This window comes from Mya arenaria, chromosome 10 (assembly GCF_026914265.1).
Source record: "Mya arenaria isolate MELC-2E11 chromosome 10, ASM2691426v1".
In the NCBI taxonomy this organism is placed as follows: Eukaryota; Metazoa; Mollusca; class Bivalvia; order Myida; family Myidae; genus Mya; species Mya arenaria.
In genome coordinates, this window is record NC_069131.1 from 25,165,290 (window position 1) to 25,183,063 (window position 17,774).

General features: G+C 34.3%; 1 protein-coding gene across 1 annotated transcript; it reads left to right on the forward strand.

Annotated features, from left to right (window-relative positions):
* Positions 1-743: 743 nt before the first annotated feature.
* On the forward strand, positions 744-16,926 carry LOC128206724 (F-box only protein 9-like). Its single transcript, XM_052909371.1, has 14 exons — positions 744-851; positions 4,882-5,000; positions 5,395-5,476; positions 6,291-6,348; positions 8,538-8,649; positions 9,502-9,598; positions 10,388-10,489; positions 11,321-11,382; positions 12,102-12,187; positions 12,574-12,687; positions 13,166-13,284; positions 15,219-15,326; positions 16,276-16,355; positions 16,806-16,926. Exons 1-14 carry the CDS (start codon positions 849-851, stop codon positions 16,918-16,920), a joined length of 1,257 nt encoding a protein of 418 aa, XP_052765331.1. The 5' UTR covers positions 744-848; the 3' UTR covers positions 16,921-16,926.
* The last annotated feature ends 848 nt before the right edge of the window (positions 16,927-17,774 follow it).

Below are 17,774 nucleotides of genomic sequence, written 5' to 3' on the forward strand. Positions count from 1 at the left end.
CCTAAAATGATTTACAATCACTCGTACTGTATTTTTTGTTTAATGCTACCCTTTTAAATATCAAATGCATAATTACATTGCGAAAACATGAATTATTTTTCAGATACATCGACATATATTTGATATGCGATCAAATGCATATTTCCATTTAACAAAATCACATTGAAATTAAATAAAAATAAACAAAAGCAAATAATAGTTCGATTTATCTAAGTGTCGTATTTTGTGCTTATTAATCTCCCATTATGTACAACATGATGTTTTGCATTTAGTTTAACGTCCAAACATATATAATATATATTATTTATACTGTATACATACTAGTTATCATGTTAGAAGTGAGTTTTGTTCATATCACATATATAGCGTCAAACATCAACAAAGTCAATATATTCATGCTCCTTATGTAAAGGTCATTTAAAAATTGGACATGTTTGTATACTTTAATAAACTTGCCCCCTTCATTTAACACTATTTGTCCCGACCCGGGATCGATATTAACTGTCACTGAAATCGTGGTCCCTGCTGTGATTGTCCCGGAAAATAGCATTTTATTGGCCCCGATCCGGGAACAATATTAATAGTCCTGGCTAAAAAAGTACCGGGTCCCGGCAAATATAACTGCCCCGATTTTGGCGTTCGGAGCTCCTCGGTCATTTTTTTCGGTTTTCGATAAAAATGGCCGAAAAATTCCGAATGCGATTTTGGTTCCCTTTTCACTGGCGTGAAACCACTTCCTAAAACAAAAATGGCAGCTGTCAGAAAAGCACTCTTATTTGGTTCAGTTATTTCTTATACCTTCCGTGAACTATTCGTCTGAAAAACTGCTGGGTACAAGCAGTGTGACAATGGTTAGTAAAAGTTTAATATTTATATCCTACATAGGTTTGACATTCGCTATTGACTGCAATAAATCGATTCAAATTGACCCAAAAATTGTTCCACAGTCTATGCCTATGGTGTGGAAGAGGAAGTCGTTTTCTTCATTATTGTTATTTTTGTATTGACCTCGTTATAAGGGATACAGAGTTATTAGTTTTAAGAGCTATTCAAATGCTTATAAGTTATAATAAATCTAAAAAGCACGAATCTGTGTATTGTATTGTAGTGCTGACAGTAGTCCAAATAATTGTACGTTGACAGATTTTTTTTTGATTTTTTGATATGGCAAATCCTTCACGTACAAATTGTTTAGTATCAAAAGTGGGTAGTTGTTCCAATCAGGATTCCGGGTTAAAGCATATAGCGTCTATAAAATATCATAAAAACAAGAAATATTACCAGATAATGTTATTTTATATTAGTTCCTTATACAAAAAATAAACATCCAACTAATAATTACGAGTTTGACGGCTTTTCTTCATTTCATTCTGTCAAAACATAACGATATATACATGAAGGGCACCTGCAAGGCTTTAGGGCACAGTTTTAAATCACTCGGAACATTTCGGCCATGGCCGAGTTGTTACGATTGTATAGCGAGGTCTATCTCGAAGCTTTGTCGGATGAAGCCGAGTTATTACGATTGTATCGAGTTGTTCCCCTTCGCATAATTGTTGTCTGTGTCCGTCATCTTTCGTTTTATTGGAAAGGTAAACAACTTGTTTTAATGCATTAAATGCTTGTTTAGTGCAAAATAACATTTCACTTATATGGTAAAATATGAATATAACTCTTTATGATCAATTTCAACCATAAAATACTTCACTTAAAACAATTTCAATATTTTTAAAACACCCCCGTTTTTTGCACATTCCCGTTTAGATGTTAGGGATTGGAAGAATCCCGTATAACACGTCTATTATTTTAGACTACCGTATTATATCATGTATAGGACGCTAGCATAGATAGGACGCAGGCCAAAAAATAGTTGAAAAAACGGGTTAAACCCCTAAATATATAAGATATAGCGGAAAAATGTCAAAATCGGAGCCGAAAAAATGAGGTTATAAAGTATTTATAACATATATTGAAGTAAAAAAAAATGTATATAAGGCATATTTTGATAACTGTCTTGTGTATTTCGATAATTATCGTCATATTTCGGTAATTTAGTGTACACAACAATGATATAAGTCTTGACATTTTGAGAACATTCACGCATATTATAAGACTTATACAAATGCCATAATAGTCCCGAAACGCTTTCTGACTGATAGTCAACCGTTGCAATAGTTCGACATGCCTTCTGAATGACAGTCAACCGTTGCAACCGTTGCAAAACTGTGTATTGTCAAAACTGATGATTGTTTTGATAAGGCTTGTTGCTGCATGGATAAAGGCATGTCAGGCATAATTAATGCCTGTCGGTAATTATCCTTGCCAGCGGAAGGCACGATGGATAAAGTGCGAACAAACAACCATACGGTATTAGCATTGCAATAGTTTGTTCTATTGATGTTTTTCTAATGACAGACAGCGGGTGTTTTCACACCTTCGCACATTTGAAAAGATTTGATAGGGACAATAATGCTACTTTGCGTTATGCACATTCCTTTATTAATTTTTTAAAACAGTAACATACAACAAAATGTTTTGTAAAATATCGAAACATTAAAATCATGAACAACGATTAATTGATATTTACCTCCTTTCCCGATTTTCCGTTGCCGTTATAACTCAATCCTGTTAAAGTGCTGACTCACATCAAGTTTTTGTGAGTAGCGTCCCTTTTGTAAAAAAGCAAACACTCGTATGTTTGTTTTCAATTTATTTCTCAATAAATCATTTTAAAGTAAACATTCAATATATTTCTGCGTGTGTTAACTTGCGTGATTTTACCTATGTCAGTTGTTCTCTCTGGTGACGCAGTACAGATACTTACTATTACCGCGTTCTTCCCGGTCCGATATCTTCGACCCGAAATGGACTTGGAAAAAAACAGATGCAATTATAATAGCATAGAAAGGAAGCAGGCACCTTTTAAGACGAGAATTGGAGGTAAAAAAGTGCGTCCTATGCATGATATAATACGGTATGCTGACAGTATCTATCGGCGTAATACAATGGTTATGAGACCCCAAAACTATGGGACAAACTTACCATCCATTTGGTAATCTGGAGCGTAAAGCTTGTCTACTGTTTGGTTCTGTGGTCTGGTTCTGTGTGATCTCTTGGGAGGGAGCTGTGTCTCACTTTTGGCACGGTTACATCTCCTAGCCAATCGGCAGTCGTGTCGCTCCAGCCAGCCAATCCGGACTCGACTCGCAGCGCCCCCACATCCCAGATCATGTGACCCTCACGTGATCACAACATATGCAATGGAAAAAAAATACCATCACCTACAATGTGAACACTTTTCAATCACAGCTAGCAGTGATTTTTTTTGTTTTTTTAGCGAAAAACTGATCATTTTTCCAAAAAATGATGATATTTTTCCAATTGATTGAATACAAATCTAGTGAATGAATAAAAAAGCAATGAATTTATTAAAAAATAAACAAAATCTTGATATGAAGTAAGCTCTTTTACAGTATTATGTATGCATTAAAGAGTAAAAAAACAAGTATATTTGCTATTATATTTGCTTTTTTAGAATGATTTTTGTATATTTCCCCAAGTCGAGAAAAATTCCCAATTTGGAAGGAACAGGCGGTCAAAATAATTCCAAATAAAATCACTGAGCTGGGACCAATAACTAAGTTATCCTACTCCCAGATCACAGGGCATTTTTTTTAATTTAAAAGTGGAATTTTCAAACCAGTCCGTAATCGATATATTTTATAACTTTTCATTAAAAACTAATCTAATTGTACATATATATACATATAACATGAAGCTCATTAACATGAAATTAGTGGTATCTTTTTTCAGCACATGTATGTGTAATGTAAATGCTCAACTAAGCATGAATATTAATTTATTACATTGGAAAATGCTGAATATAAAGATGTTTCTTAATTGTTGTTGACATTGAAGCTAGTAAATCAGTGGAAAAAAGCATAGGTATTTAGCTCTCATTTGATTGTGCAGTGTCAGTGTGTCTGTATACAATTGCTTGTGAACGCGATCAATTTTTCAGTTTTGATTGTATCTGAATCAAACTTAAACAGTAGTTAAATATTCATGAGAGCTCGGTTCCTTTTGGAAACCAGCCAGATCCACCCATATATGACTGCATTATATCAATGGTCGAAATTAGCACAAGTCTGCAAGCCCTGCTCTGGTAAAATGCTTTCCTCGCTTGCTCAAATTTAGATTTTATACAGTAGGGCTTGTTCAAAAAGTAATGCCTGGCAGTAGTTCATGAGTTTGGGCTTGTTCATCTAAAAGACAATTTGGATAACTATTTTATCCCTTGAATTGCAAAATAATTTTCTAAGGGAGAGTTCAAAGTTTTTTATTATTGTAGTGTTTGTCTCCCTTTGAAACATATGGTTACATACTCTGAATGACCATAAGCCAAGGGAGACAACTTTGTACAGAGAGTTGTGCACTGGCATAATGTTTATCTCCCTTTGAATCATATGGTTACATGTTGTGAATTGAAAATAACCGAACGCCAAGGGAAACAATTTTGTACAAAGAGTTGTATGCTATTGTAGTGTTTGTCTCTGAAACATGGTTACATGCTCTGAGAAGTGCCTTGCCAGAAGAGCAGAGGCTCTCTGGGGCCTCTTGTTCTTTATAACGTTCAAAGTTTCATTTTCTAATTTAGGAATTTGATATGATTTGATTTCAAAATAGGAATTTGATCAGCTGCCTTTTTATATGATAATCTTTTAAATTAAAAATCAGTGTACAAAATATATTTTTATCAGCCTTTAAGAAAAATCTGCTGTCCTCAATGTTTATTAGCAATGGTTATTCAATGTGAATGCTGATTTTCTAACAATTACTAATCAATCTTTCATCAATCTTTTATTGATCTTGTTTCTACAGGAACTTGAAGAGGTAGACAGTGTTCCAAGTTTGCTTGGAGATGAGGAGGAGACTGTTGAGAGGTTTGACAAAGATGACGTGGAGTATGCTGATGCTGAACAACAGCTAGAACAGTTCAGGTACATGTTGTATGCGCAGATTCCTTTCAAAACTAGTATCGGTTGTAAAGTAAAGGAAGATAATGTAAGTTTTTAATATGAATATTCAAATGCAGATCTATTTATTTTTTGTTTTATATAGCTTTTAAAAACCTTATAGTATTCTGCAACATGCCAACACTTTGACCATGGTCATACATCATGAAGTGTTCATTTAAATTGTCCACATGAAATTTAGTACAAATGTTACTAATTATTGTGCACATGTGTAGCAAGGCCCATAACTCTGGTTTGAACAATTGTTGTGTTACTGTTACAACCCTTGGTGAAGAGCTTTGGTTCCTGCTTACAGTGCTTCAGCGCAAAATGGACATTCCAATTATTGTTTGCTTTTTTAACTATTATTTGTTTGCAGGACACAGTGGAAGGAAGAAATCCAGGGGAACAGTGTTGGCAAGTCTGCAGCTGGACAGGAAGCGATGGATAAAGAGAAAGAAGTGAGGCATTGTTTTTATAATGTAACATTTCTGATCATATCCCACCACATAGTGGTGTGGGCTATATAGGTATGATCTTGTTCTGTCCATTCGTCTGTCTGTCTGGACTGAACCTTGTCCAGGCTGTATCTTGACCATGCAATATAGGATTTTCAAAAAGCTTGCCATGAAGGTTGACCATGATGAAGTGGCTGTCACGCATGATACTCAGGTCTGTACATAAAAGGTAAAGGTCATGCTTAGAGGTTAAGGGTTAAAATGATCCTTGTCCAGGCTGTATCTTAACCATGCATTATAGGATTTTAAAAAAGACGGTTCACCATGATGATTATTGATGAATGTTGGGCTAAAGACCCAGATCTGAACCTCAAAGGTCAAGGTCTAGCTTAGAGGTCAAAATTTGAAATGATTGTTATTGGGATTTATATTATAGATTTTTCAAAAGCTTTGCAATGAAGGTTAAACATGATGCAGAGTGTCCCAGGTTTCACATTATGTGTCCGTGTGTCTGTCTGGAGTGAACCTTGTCTGGGCGGTATCTTTTCCATTAAACAATAATCATCTGCTTATTGTTCAACTTTATGTTATTCTGTGTTGCAGTTGCATGGAAGAACATTATGTCAGTGTCAAAGACTATTTCAATGGGCTCGACATGTTGCCATATGACATCTAGTAACATTATTCTCTGTTGTTTTCATGCATCTAAAACATGTACCAGTTGTCATGTAAGAGTAATGCAAATTCCTGAATTATATCTATGTATATATGGTGAATGTACTGTAAAATAATACCTGTAATTTGTTTGTACATGTAGGCAGCAGCCCTATTTCTGATGGGTTCCAAATTGGAGCAGGAAGGAGCCCTGTATGAAGGTAAGCACCTTGTAAACAATGGTCAATAATAGAACAAGCCTGTAGGTCCTGATCTGTTAAAAATGCCTTTTAGGCTTTCTCAAGTTCTGGATTTTATGTAGCAGCTTGTTGAACCGGCATCCCGACAAGCACTGGTGTAAGATTTCTAGTTTTGATGATTGTGTAAAAATCTTCAGGATTTTGTGTATGTTTAACACAATTTTTCAGAACATTTTTTTCTTTGTTTGGCGAATTTCTGTGCCATGAAATTTGGTACAAATCTTAACAACAATAATATGCATATTATGTGTGGCAAATCTCATAACTCTTAAATACTTGTGAGTTATACCCACAGATAAATTTCAGTTGAACCTTGGAAATAGGAAAAAATGATTTCCATGAAAATTGTCATGGCTTTTTCGGCCAAAATTTGGAAGGGGCATAGTCTTTTCATTTTGGGGAATTCTAATGCGTAAAGTCTTCATATTGGGAAGTTTTATCTGGTAAATGCTTCAAATTACCCATTTAAAATTAAATGGGAGGTTGGCATACAATGGCTCAATTGTTCAGAACTTTGTTAAAGTTAACAACGGGATTAACGACATCGTTGTTGACTTTTAAAGATGAACTATTTGATGATATGCTCCTATTTAAATAAAACAAGAACAGCAGAACCTGTTGTCTCAACTCTTGTCAGAAATACTGCAGGGGCCATGATTTCAAACAGTCTCAAGTCCAAGTATAGACTCAGACTCAGAAAAGCATTTTTATAAAGGAACAAAAAAATCATATTTATTCCATTTCTTTTACAAAAAACTTATGTAAGTAATAGTTAAACATGCAAATACTGATATATTTCAGCAAATTCACCATTAATGCTTTTATAGAAGGAAAGTTAAAATGGAATGAAGTTTTGCCATATTGAGTCTTGAGTCTGAGCTCAGACTTGAGACTGTTCGTAATCACTGCCCCGGATCATAAGTGTGTCTGTGAAACTTACAGAGCAATATTGACTTGAAAGTTAACAACAATGATGTTAATAACGATGTTAACTTTAATAAAGTTATGATCAATTGACCCAATATGAAACAAATACACTTATAACATGAACACAACCCTTGACACCCTGATTCTAGTATCTCACAACTTGTCAGACTCAATATTTCGATTATCTTGAGATTGAGTTTGATTTAGAGGAAACAAATGTCAGCGATTTCGGGGAAAATCCTTTCTTCTACTTTGGAAATAGTTGAACTGTTGACTACTGCTGAAGAAAGTGAAAAATGCCCTGCATGTTAAAAATAACAATGTCCATATGTAAAGTCCAGTCATTCAAGCTTATCTAATTTGTATGATTTGTATGTATTTCCTTAGTGACACGGCATACAGCTCGTACCCTTTATAGAGTTGAGGGTCAGTTTTCAGTCCAGCAGTCTTTTGGAAACTAGGAGTTTATCATCATGTAACTATGATACTAAACATATTTCTCAACTTATAATTTCTTGCACACCAAATACCTGGTAGGCATTTCCAGTGAATTCAGTCATGCTGGATTATCCCATCTAGCAACCCTCATGATAGATGAGTCACAGGCAACACCCACCTTATTTAAGGTTTATTTTATGGTTTATGAGAAGTAAATTCATGTACAGCACAATTAAATATTTAAGTATGCAATACTTTAATTAAGAAGGAAAATAATTAACTGTCAAAAAATAAAAAAATTGAGGAACCATTTGATGTCAAAGGATATCTAAATTTACTGCTGGTCTTGACGTCAGAAAACAACGTTGCATGCGGGTTTTTTAACGAGTTATCTACTTCAAATTTCCAATAATTTTAGGTATGCAAGAAAAAATATAAATCATGTTTTACCAATCCCGATAGAAAAATCCAACCCTTGGGCAGACTGCGTTGCACAAAATTTGGTAAGCCTCTTCACTGGCTTAATTGCCTGCCCTCGATTCAGATTTTCTGTCAGTGCCGGAAACACATGATAAATTATGTTATTATACATAATATATACATATTCCTTGATCAAAATTAGAAAGTTTTATATTAATTAGCTATGCACTGGTAAAATGCTTGCTGTATTAAAGATTTTGTATAGCAGGACTTTTTATACAAATTGATGCCATGCACTAGTAGAAGTGCTCCGGCTTGTTCATCCAGAAACCCAGTTTCTCTGACTGTATATATTTGTTTTGCAGCTGTTAACTACTACAGGCGTGCCATGCAGCTGGTGCCAGATATTGAGTCAAGAGTCAGTTTTCAGTCCAGGGGTCAAAGAGAAAGACAGGAAAGTGAGAGCTCGGTAGATAGGTGGGTGTTGTGACTATGTACCTCGGGTTTCAGTATTGTTGCTCCTGTACTCTGTCACTGTTGTGCTTCACACAGAAACTAGAAACAATTGTTTTTTGTTAAAAATGTGTTATAATTAATCCCCGTTAGCCTGTTTCGTGACTGCAATTCAATGACATGTTCATTTAACAAAAAAAAAAACTTTTGAGGGCCAAAGTTGGGCCAAACTCCAAATGCCTAAACAGACACTTTTTTCCCAAATGTGAAAATAAAATTCCCACTTTCTGTTTTGTCATAAAAAAAATCAGGCTATGCCCCTGTATTTTAAGCATTTTTGCATTCCAATTCTCAATTTGGTTAAAAAGGAACACTTTTCCCAATCAGAAATGACCCATCCCCATCCACTAGCTTTCAGAAAAGTATGATTTTATTCAGTTGCATTGTGTACTTAATGTACATGGGATTAGAGGGGGTTCTTCTGTTCAGTATTAATTCTGTAATCAGAATTGAGAGCTATTAACTGCAGAATTTTGTACACATGTAAAGATTGCTTTATGCTCTGATATTTGCATAAAAAACTGTAAGAAGGACATTGAAATGACTTAAAATGTGTTTTAAAACAATTTCAAAAGGGGTCTAAAGCCCCTAAACCTGCTTTGGGCTTGAAACCCTGATACTAAAACAGACCCCTGGCTATTTTCCGGATTGACCCTTGTCATCTGTTAGAACCCCTGTGATTATAATAATTTGATCGTGTTTGTCAAGTGAAAGTAACTACTGCATGTCATAGTTTAGGTAGATAGAAATATATATGCTGCAGTGGAATAAAGTGCACCTATAATGTGAAATTGACAAGCCAATGATTATTTCCAGTTACGATGGTGAGGATGAAGCAGAGAAACTTGCAACACGGTTTCAACAGGTTCAGATCAACGAGAACAGGCTCTGTCATCCGGAGTACCCACAGAGGGTAGGTATTTCAGCCACTTTCTTAAAGATCTTTCTGATAGATCAAATTACATGTATATTAAGTAAAAGCGGAAATAAAATCCTCAAAGAGAATAGGGTTTGTCATTCAGAGTTCTCACAGAGGACAGGTATTTCAGGGACATTTCTTTCAGTCAGATCATTACTATTTGTGTAAGTGAAAATAAACACCTCAGAATCAAGAGAATATGCTCTGACAGCATGGGTTCTTACAGAAAGTAGGTATTTGTTGTATTGTTTTGTTTACAGGGGCTGTGTATATAAAACGGGCAGTCGACATTGTCTCCTTTAGTATGCAAAAGTTTGGACCTTGGCTGCAACACAAACAAATATTCCGGATTTTAATGAAATTTGGCCATAACTAAAAAAAAAAATATTCATGATATTAAAATCCAACTTTGTATACATATTGCTAGGTCGACTATTTCAGTAAAACATAAAAAAAAAACGTGGGGAAGGCAATTATTTTAATAGTATGTAGGTGGGTTTCTTTTTTTCACTTATTTGGACCCCAAATTGGTTTATTTGCTTCTGTAGGGGAGTAGCATAATTTGAAAGTGACTTTCCCTGGGGGTTTTATGATTAAATGGAATAGCCCAGAGACAATTTGCACATGTATGTTAAAAAGAAGAGCAAGGTTCATATTATAATTACTCAGGCTTTAATAATTGTCAGGTTATGGCAGAAAGAGCTGGAAATAGACAAATAATCATTTGTTGTTCACTCGGTGGCAGTATTGTTCGTACAAAAAAAATGTTCCTTTTGTTTTCAGACCTGTCATATTTCTGCTTTGCCAGTTGAGTTGCTCATCTACATCTTCAAGTGGGTGATCTCCAGTCAGCTTGATATGAAATCCCTCGAACACATTGCACTGGTAAAATATAGATAAAAAAATTACAGACTAATATATTATCAACAGGCTTGTAGAACAAGATGTTTTGAATCTTTAATTCTTTGTTAAAATATATTCTGAAACAAACAGTTTTGATTGAAATGATACACAAGTTCATTTAATTTTTTAAGTTGAAATTTGTAACAATGCAGCTTTGGAAACATGCTTCTTATCTTATTAAATATATTGGGGCTGTACTTGTACTTAATGGCCGCCTTAAATTTCACTTAATTTTAAGATGAAAATGTGTTTTGATTGGCCTGTAACAATTACTGGCCAATGGTCTGAATGTAATCATTGAGGCGTGTCTGAGTACAAGGATAAGAACACTTCACAATACGTCCCCTGTTTGCAATATTGTTTACACTCATTGATAAGGTTGATCCTCAGAGTATAGCAAGCCAGAACACTGTAGTTGTTTTTTTGTGGTTGGATATACAAACATGTGTTTGGTTACCCCATGTCTTAAAAAATAGTTAAATATCAGGCATTTTAATTATTTTAATTAAAGTAATATTAGGTTCAGCTGCAAAATAATATAATAAATTTTTATGTGTTAGTAATCATATATTTTTTTTAAATAAAAAATTATAAAATAATTGATTATGTTAAGCATAAAGCTTACTCATATGAAGGCAGACAAGTGAAAATGATAGTGTTACATAACTCTTCAACAGAAACCACTTCAAAATTAATAGTTGCTTTTATCTGCTAGACTTTTAGCTACATAAATGATCTATCGAATACCTTTATTTATGATTCACTTTGTCATATCAGATCAGCAAATTTTACTTTATAATCCCTTGGTTTAAGGTGTGCCGGGGGTTCTACCTATGTGCCCGTGACGAGGAGCTGTGGAAATTGGCCTGTGTCAAGTATGTTTATTCTGTCTGTTTTAGAAAGCGTCTTAGCCTTGCTTACATAAGTTGCATTGTCAACTTTCTGCAAAAAGACACTATCTGAGATATTTAGATGAAACTCGGTTTATTTGATGCTAATAATGACTTCACAGGGCTTTTCCCGGGCCATTTTAGCGCCCCAATACGGAACCGTCTGTTACAAGCTTTACAAAAAAATCATTGTCTGTACAAGAATCTTCATCTTGTAAACCATGTAATAATAGCATATATTTTGTTGTTGTTTTTTGGAAATATTGGTTGTTATTTTATTTTTGTGTGTGATAAATAATCAGGTTTAAATCAATTTTGGTATTAAAAAAAAATGACAGAAGTGGGGGTAGGGGAATGGCAAAAGGGTGGGTCCTGTCAACATTTATTTGACGCCTGTGATTCTGATGGTGAATATTAATTCAAATATTGAATCTTGTGCACCTTTCCAAGCGCTACATTGAATGGACCTGTATTATTTACCATCATATGAAGGCTGTTTCAAATCTATTAATTGTAACCCTGAGTAGTGATGATATTTTTTTCAAAATTATCTGTCAGATTGGATACCCAAGACAATGATTAGTGAAACGTTTCATTAAATGTGTGACATAAAGTATATCAAACCAATATCTCAATCTTATGATAATTATGTTGTCCATATATGCATGTTTGATATATTTCATTTTTATATTTTTGTCATTCAGGACATGGGGAGGTAACCTTGGAAAAGTGAAGCGCTTTGGGTCATACAGAAACATGTACCTTGAGAGACCCCATCTGCAGTTTGTTGGTAAGTCATCTGTGTTTCTCTGTTTCCCTGCATAATCTATATATGTTACAATGCAAAGATTATGTGGAAGCTGTACCAGTAAATCGATCGCTATCTTTTGGCATGTTATATAAGCTTTTAATTATTCTGTTCTGGGCTTATTCCGTATTGGGCTCAAACTTACTAATATCCAGAGTCCGATTTTCAGACTTAATCTTATTTTTATTTTATAATTGCTGCCTTAAAGCTGCACTGAAACATGGATGATGTCTGTGTATGATAAGGGAAAAAAAGCTCAGTTTGGATAAGGGCACGGACCTGGTTTATAGGTCCGTGATAAGGGGAAATAACTAGAATTACTACAGTTCCTGCCATAAAATTCATACATGTTCTTCTTTCATTCCCAGGATGCTACATCAGTAAAATGTCATACCTACGACAAGGGGAGAAAAGTTTGGACGGCTTCTACAGCCCCTGGCATCAGATCGAGTACTACAGATATATTCGCTTCTTCTCTGAGGGTAAGCCTCAACAACTTTTGACCTTTTGTCTAAATCCAATGCATTAATAGCTAGCTCAATCCTACATTCAGTTGTAAAGACTGGTTCATTAAAGGGTTTTTATCGGCTTTGGTAAGCTTGTTTGTTTATATTTAGGAATAAAGAAATAAATAACAGTTTGAATTTGACTTTTTGAAAATTTTGTATTTACCATAATTTCTAATAGCAAAAAGTGCTAATACAGACATGATGAGGTAGACATACATATGAAGGACAAGTTCGGTCTGGCAAGTCTTAAATGAAAATTTAATTGTTAGTAATGTAAGATCACTTAGAAGACTAGTCACATATCTACTACAACATAACTAACAATTTATCAATCATCAGGGGTCTCAGACGTGTGATGGGGCTTTGAGAAAATGACATAAAAATACCAGTTAAATGACTATGTACCTATTGCAGGCAAAATACCAGTTAAATGACTATGTACCTATTGCAGGCCGCATGTTTATGGTTTCCACTGCGGAAGATCCCTACGTGACCCTACCTCAGATGAAGTATAAAACGTCCCGTTTACCTGGCATGATGAAGGGTGTTTACAAGCTCTTAGGAAACAGGGTATGGAAACCGACATAATACATAATAGTATACAGTGTGTGTATACCACGTGATAAATTGCGTCATTAATGCTACGTCGGAAGGCAACATTTTGCTTCGATTGCTTTTCATTTTCTTTACCATTTTAAATGAAACATAGCGCAGTCTATGCAGCTTACGGAGCCTCGCCTTCGGTCTTTTACCAAATTTTGATTGAGAGTGAAGTTTCTTATAACACTTCGACAAACCTTTTCACGATACAGCCGTCGGACGGAGCACTGTCAAAACATTTGTTGAAGAGTTTGATGAAACTAATCACCTTATCAAACTCCGGTTATAAAACAAAGGTGGGGCTCTTTAAGCTGCATAGACTGGCCTTTGTTTCATTTAAAATGGTGAAGTAAGCGAAAAGTAATCTTTGATTTAAGTTTTTATTTTAAGCAAAACATTGCCTTCCGACGTATCATATATGATGTAATTTATCACGTGGTATACACACACTGGTATAAGATTGGGCGAAATGATATACTTGAATGTTTTGTGCTGGTATTTTGAGTACCGGAAACATAATTGGCCATGGGCATGGTAGTCTGATAAGATAGATGTACAGGTATACTGAAAAAACTATGGATTTGAAACGCAATTGTTAAATCTACCAAACTGGAATCATTACACAAAACTTGTTTAAAAAATGCGTCCATCAAAAGTATGTGTGTACCGGACACCCTTTGTGGGTCAATTGTGTATATAGAGAAAACTGGGTTAGTGCTGTGGATAGAGGAATTTATAATGAATTCCATAGCTGAGCCAGATAAACTCTCCATCTACAGCAATTCTAGTATTCTATTTATCGTGTTACTTTGTTTATAAATTAAAAAAGATAAACTACCTTAAAATTTCCTTGTTCTAATTATTAACCTTCCTACACATTAGAGAGCTCACAGTTGACAAGAAAATCAGCAATTTTCTTCAAGCAAATCAACAAATATAGTTGATAATTGACTGTTTAGCTTGATCATTATCACAGATTTGTTATTATCACAGACTCTTATAAAACAAGTCTATATAAAAAAACAACAGAAGTTAGTTGGTTAACTTATAAGCGGATAGCCTTATAGGAACGAAAATACAGTTATTTAGTTCTGCAAATTTCACCATCAATGCTTAGCTAGAAGGAAATGAAGATTTACCATCAATGCCTGGCTAGAAGGAAATAAAGATTTACCATCAATGTTTTGCTAGAAGGAAATAAAGATTTGCCATCAATGCTTAGCTAGAAGAAAATGAATATTCACCATGAATGCTTTGCTAGAAGGAAATGAAGATTTACCCTTAATGCTTAGCTAGAAGGAAATAAAGATTTACTCTCAATGTTTTGCTAGAAGGAAATAAAGATTTGCCATCAATGCTTTGCTTGAAGAAAATGAATATTCACCATGAATGCTTTGCTAGAAGGAAATGAAGATTTACCCTTAATGCTTAGCTAGAAGGAAATAAAGATTTACTCTCAATGTTTTGCTAGAAGGAAATAAAGATTTGCCATCAATGCTTTGCTAGAAGAAAATGAATATTCACCATGAATGCTTTGCTAGAAGGAAATGAAGATTTACCCTTAATGCTTAGCTAGAAGGAAATAAAGATTTACTCTCAATGTTTTGCTAGAAGGAAATAAAGATTTGCCATCAATGCTTTGATAGAAGGAAATGAAGTACTGAGTCTTGAGTCTGAACTCAGACTTGAGACTGCTTGTAAACATGGCCTCAGAGCTACACAGGGGGATCTTTCTCATGGACTGACAAAATAGTCATACGCACTGGCTTTGCCCTTGAAACAGACTCTTAGCATGATCAGCTTAAATAAGCACACTGTCTTTGAAAATCATTACATACTTCCTTTGTGTATGATTTTAGCATCAGCATTTGAATATATGTTATATTATGTTGATTTTTTTCCAGGTGACAGGAGTGTTAAAGCGTGTGCAAGCTCCCGACTCGACAATCGGCTACAAGTACAAGCGAAACAAAAACCAGAAAAGCAACGAAATACAGTACACCTACTATGTGGTGTGTGCATTATCTTGCTAATTTATCATTTTAAGCATAAAAGATTTATTGTTTAATAAAGCCTCTAGCCCATACATATATATATATATATATATATATATATATATATATATATATATATATATATATATATATATATATATATATATACATATATAATGGCTTTTCCATTTATACATATAAGCCCCCAGGGGGAAGGCACTTTTAAAATATACCACCCCCTACAGAAGCAAATATACCCTTTCGGGGTCCAAATTAGCGAAAAAATCACCCACCTTTTACTATTTAAATAATTGCCTTCCCACCGTGGGTTATATGTTTTACTGGAATAGCCCTAAGCATTATCTTGATTATATATCATATTTAACATAATAAGGAAATACCAACAGTAAATATTTATTGTTTAATAAGGCCTCTAGCCCATATATATATATATATATAACAGAACCTGGAATCATTATGATTACATTGTAAAAAAATGATAAGGTTTGATGAAAAAACCATGTATGTAAGTTTTGTATATTTCATTGTGATTAAAGTTATATAACCCATTATATTGCTTTATATATAATTATGATTTGTGTTGATTTCAAATTCATTTTATAACTTATATGACCTAAACCGAAAAGTGATATTAAGAGCCTTTAGCTTCAGACTATTGTACAGTTGTAAAGAATGTTTTTTTTTGCCCCAACATTTGCATTAAAAACAGTAACAGGAAGTACCTTGAAATGAAAATAAATGACTAAAGAAACAGTTTCAAAAGGGGCGCTCTGGGCAAGTCAATCTCTCATATTCAAACAGACCCCATGCTTTATCTGAGGACTTACAATTAGTAGCTTTAAAATCCCTGAGAGTGAAATGCAGTGATTTTTTTAAAGAATAGTTTGATATGTAAAGTAATCATTACCTATAAGAAACAGTATACAAGTGTGTACATATTTTTCAGGAGCTTGAAATCCAAAGCAGTGGAAAGAAGAATGGCAATAAACTGGTCTGGCTTAACTACTCGGTCCGCATTGTGAACAAGTATGGATCAGTTTTAAATGTTTATGATGGCCACAGAAGCAAATTATTATAATTTTATATACTTTATATATATAAATACAGAGTATATAGTATATTTGGCTAGGAAAAAACAAAAATAGTTAGTTTCTGCCCCATGTGATGTAGGCTCTCTGCTTCTCGGTCCAGGTTGTGAACAAGTATGAATCAGTTTTACTAAATGTTTATGTAGGCCGCAGAAGCAAATTATAATGATTTCATATACTTTATATATATAGAGAGAAAGTATATAGAATATTTGGGTAGAAAAAAAGAAAATAGCTTGTCTTTGCGGCGCAGCTTGTTTGGCTACCCCACAGGAATTTGACTCAGTGTTTGGTCTATAATGATATATGACCAAATACTGACAAAAAACAACAATTTCGGACAAAGACCTGGTCACCTGGTCACTCATGTTATTTCCTTTACCTTCAGGAACAGGAATGAAGACACCGAATCCAAGTTTGGGCTTACAAATCAGACTTATCCGCCATTAGTGTTTTCCCGAGTGAAGAGCTTCGCACAGGCAGCTTTTGGGCCCTTGATTTGAGGGGGGGGGGGGGGGGGGAGTAAGACGGGAGGGGGAAAAGGAGAAGCTGCTGGGGGTTGGTTGGGTTGGGGGGTGACAAATTTAACCATATGGAAATCAGTAGAAACTACATTTGGGCAGTGTCATTACTTCTTCTGCTCCAGTTTGGAATCAAAACAAATTTAGTTCACTAACGAATACTCAGATACATTTATAATGAAATGAAATTCCTTCTGTGAAGATCTGCAGGCATGAACCATGGTTATGCATCCTGTTGTTTTATTTTCTTAACTTTTCTTTTTATCTTATCTTTATCAAAGTTCTGGTTTTATCAACTTTTGAAAAATGGTAGCCCTATTTTTCGTTATCTCATAATATTTATGCTATTTTTATGGGTAAGGATTATTGTTGGATATTTTCTTTACTAAAGTTATTATTAAAATTTGAATACAAATGTGTCATCTTTGAAGTTTAACTTGCATCATTTGTATTATTATTATTAAGAAATCGTGTTTTTATAAAGATATTTGTGGTTAAATAATCTTTATTAGGCAAAGTTTTATTGTCAGAACTAAAATAGGATTAAAGCTGCACTCTCACAAATTGAACGTTTTGACAACTTTTTTTAATTTTTGTCGTGGAATGAGCCATTATTGCGAAACTGCATGAAAACCAGTTATATAAAACTGCTGACAAAAAAAAAAAGATCGCAGATTTATATATTTAAGTTAAAAATTTGATGTTTTATGCATTTTTCTTAAACTGTTAGTAACGGTTTTAGCCATAAAACATTAATTTTCAAACGGAAATATGAAAATCTGCGATCTGATCTTTTGTCAGCAGTCTTGTATCACTGGTTTACAGATAATTAGGCA

Coding starts and splice junctions, on each gene's coding strand:
- LOC128206724 (XM_052909371.1), top strand. Junction 5,477..6,290: donor CGATGGATAAAGAGAAAGAA/GTGAGGCATTGT, acceptor TTGTACATGTAG/GCAGCAGCCCTATTTCTGAT. Junction 10,490..11,320: donor CCCTCGAACACATTGCACTG/GTAAAATATAGA, acceptor CCTTGGTTTAAG/GTGTGCCGGGGGTTCTACCT.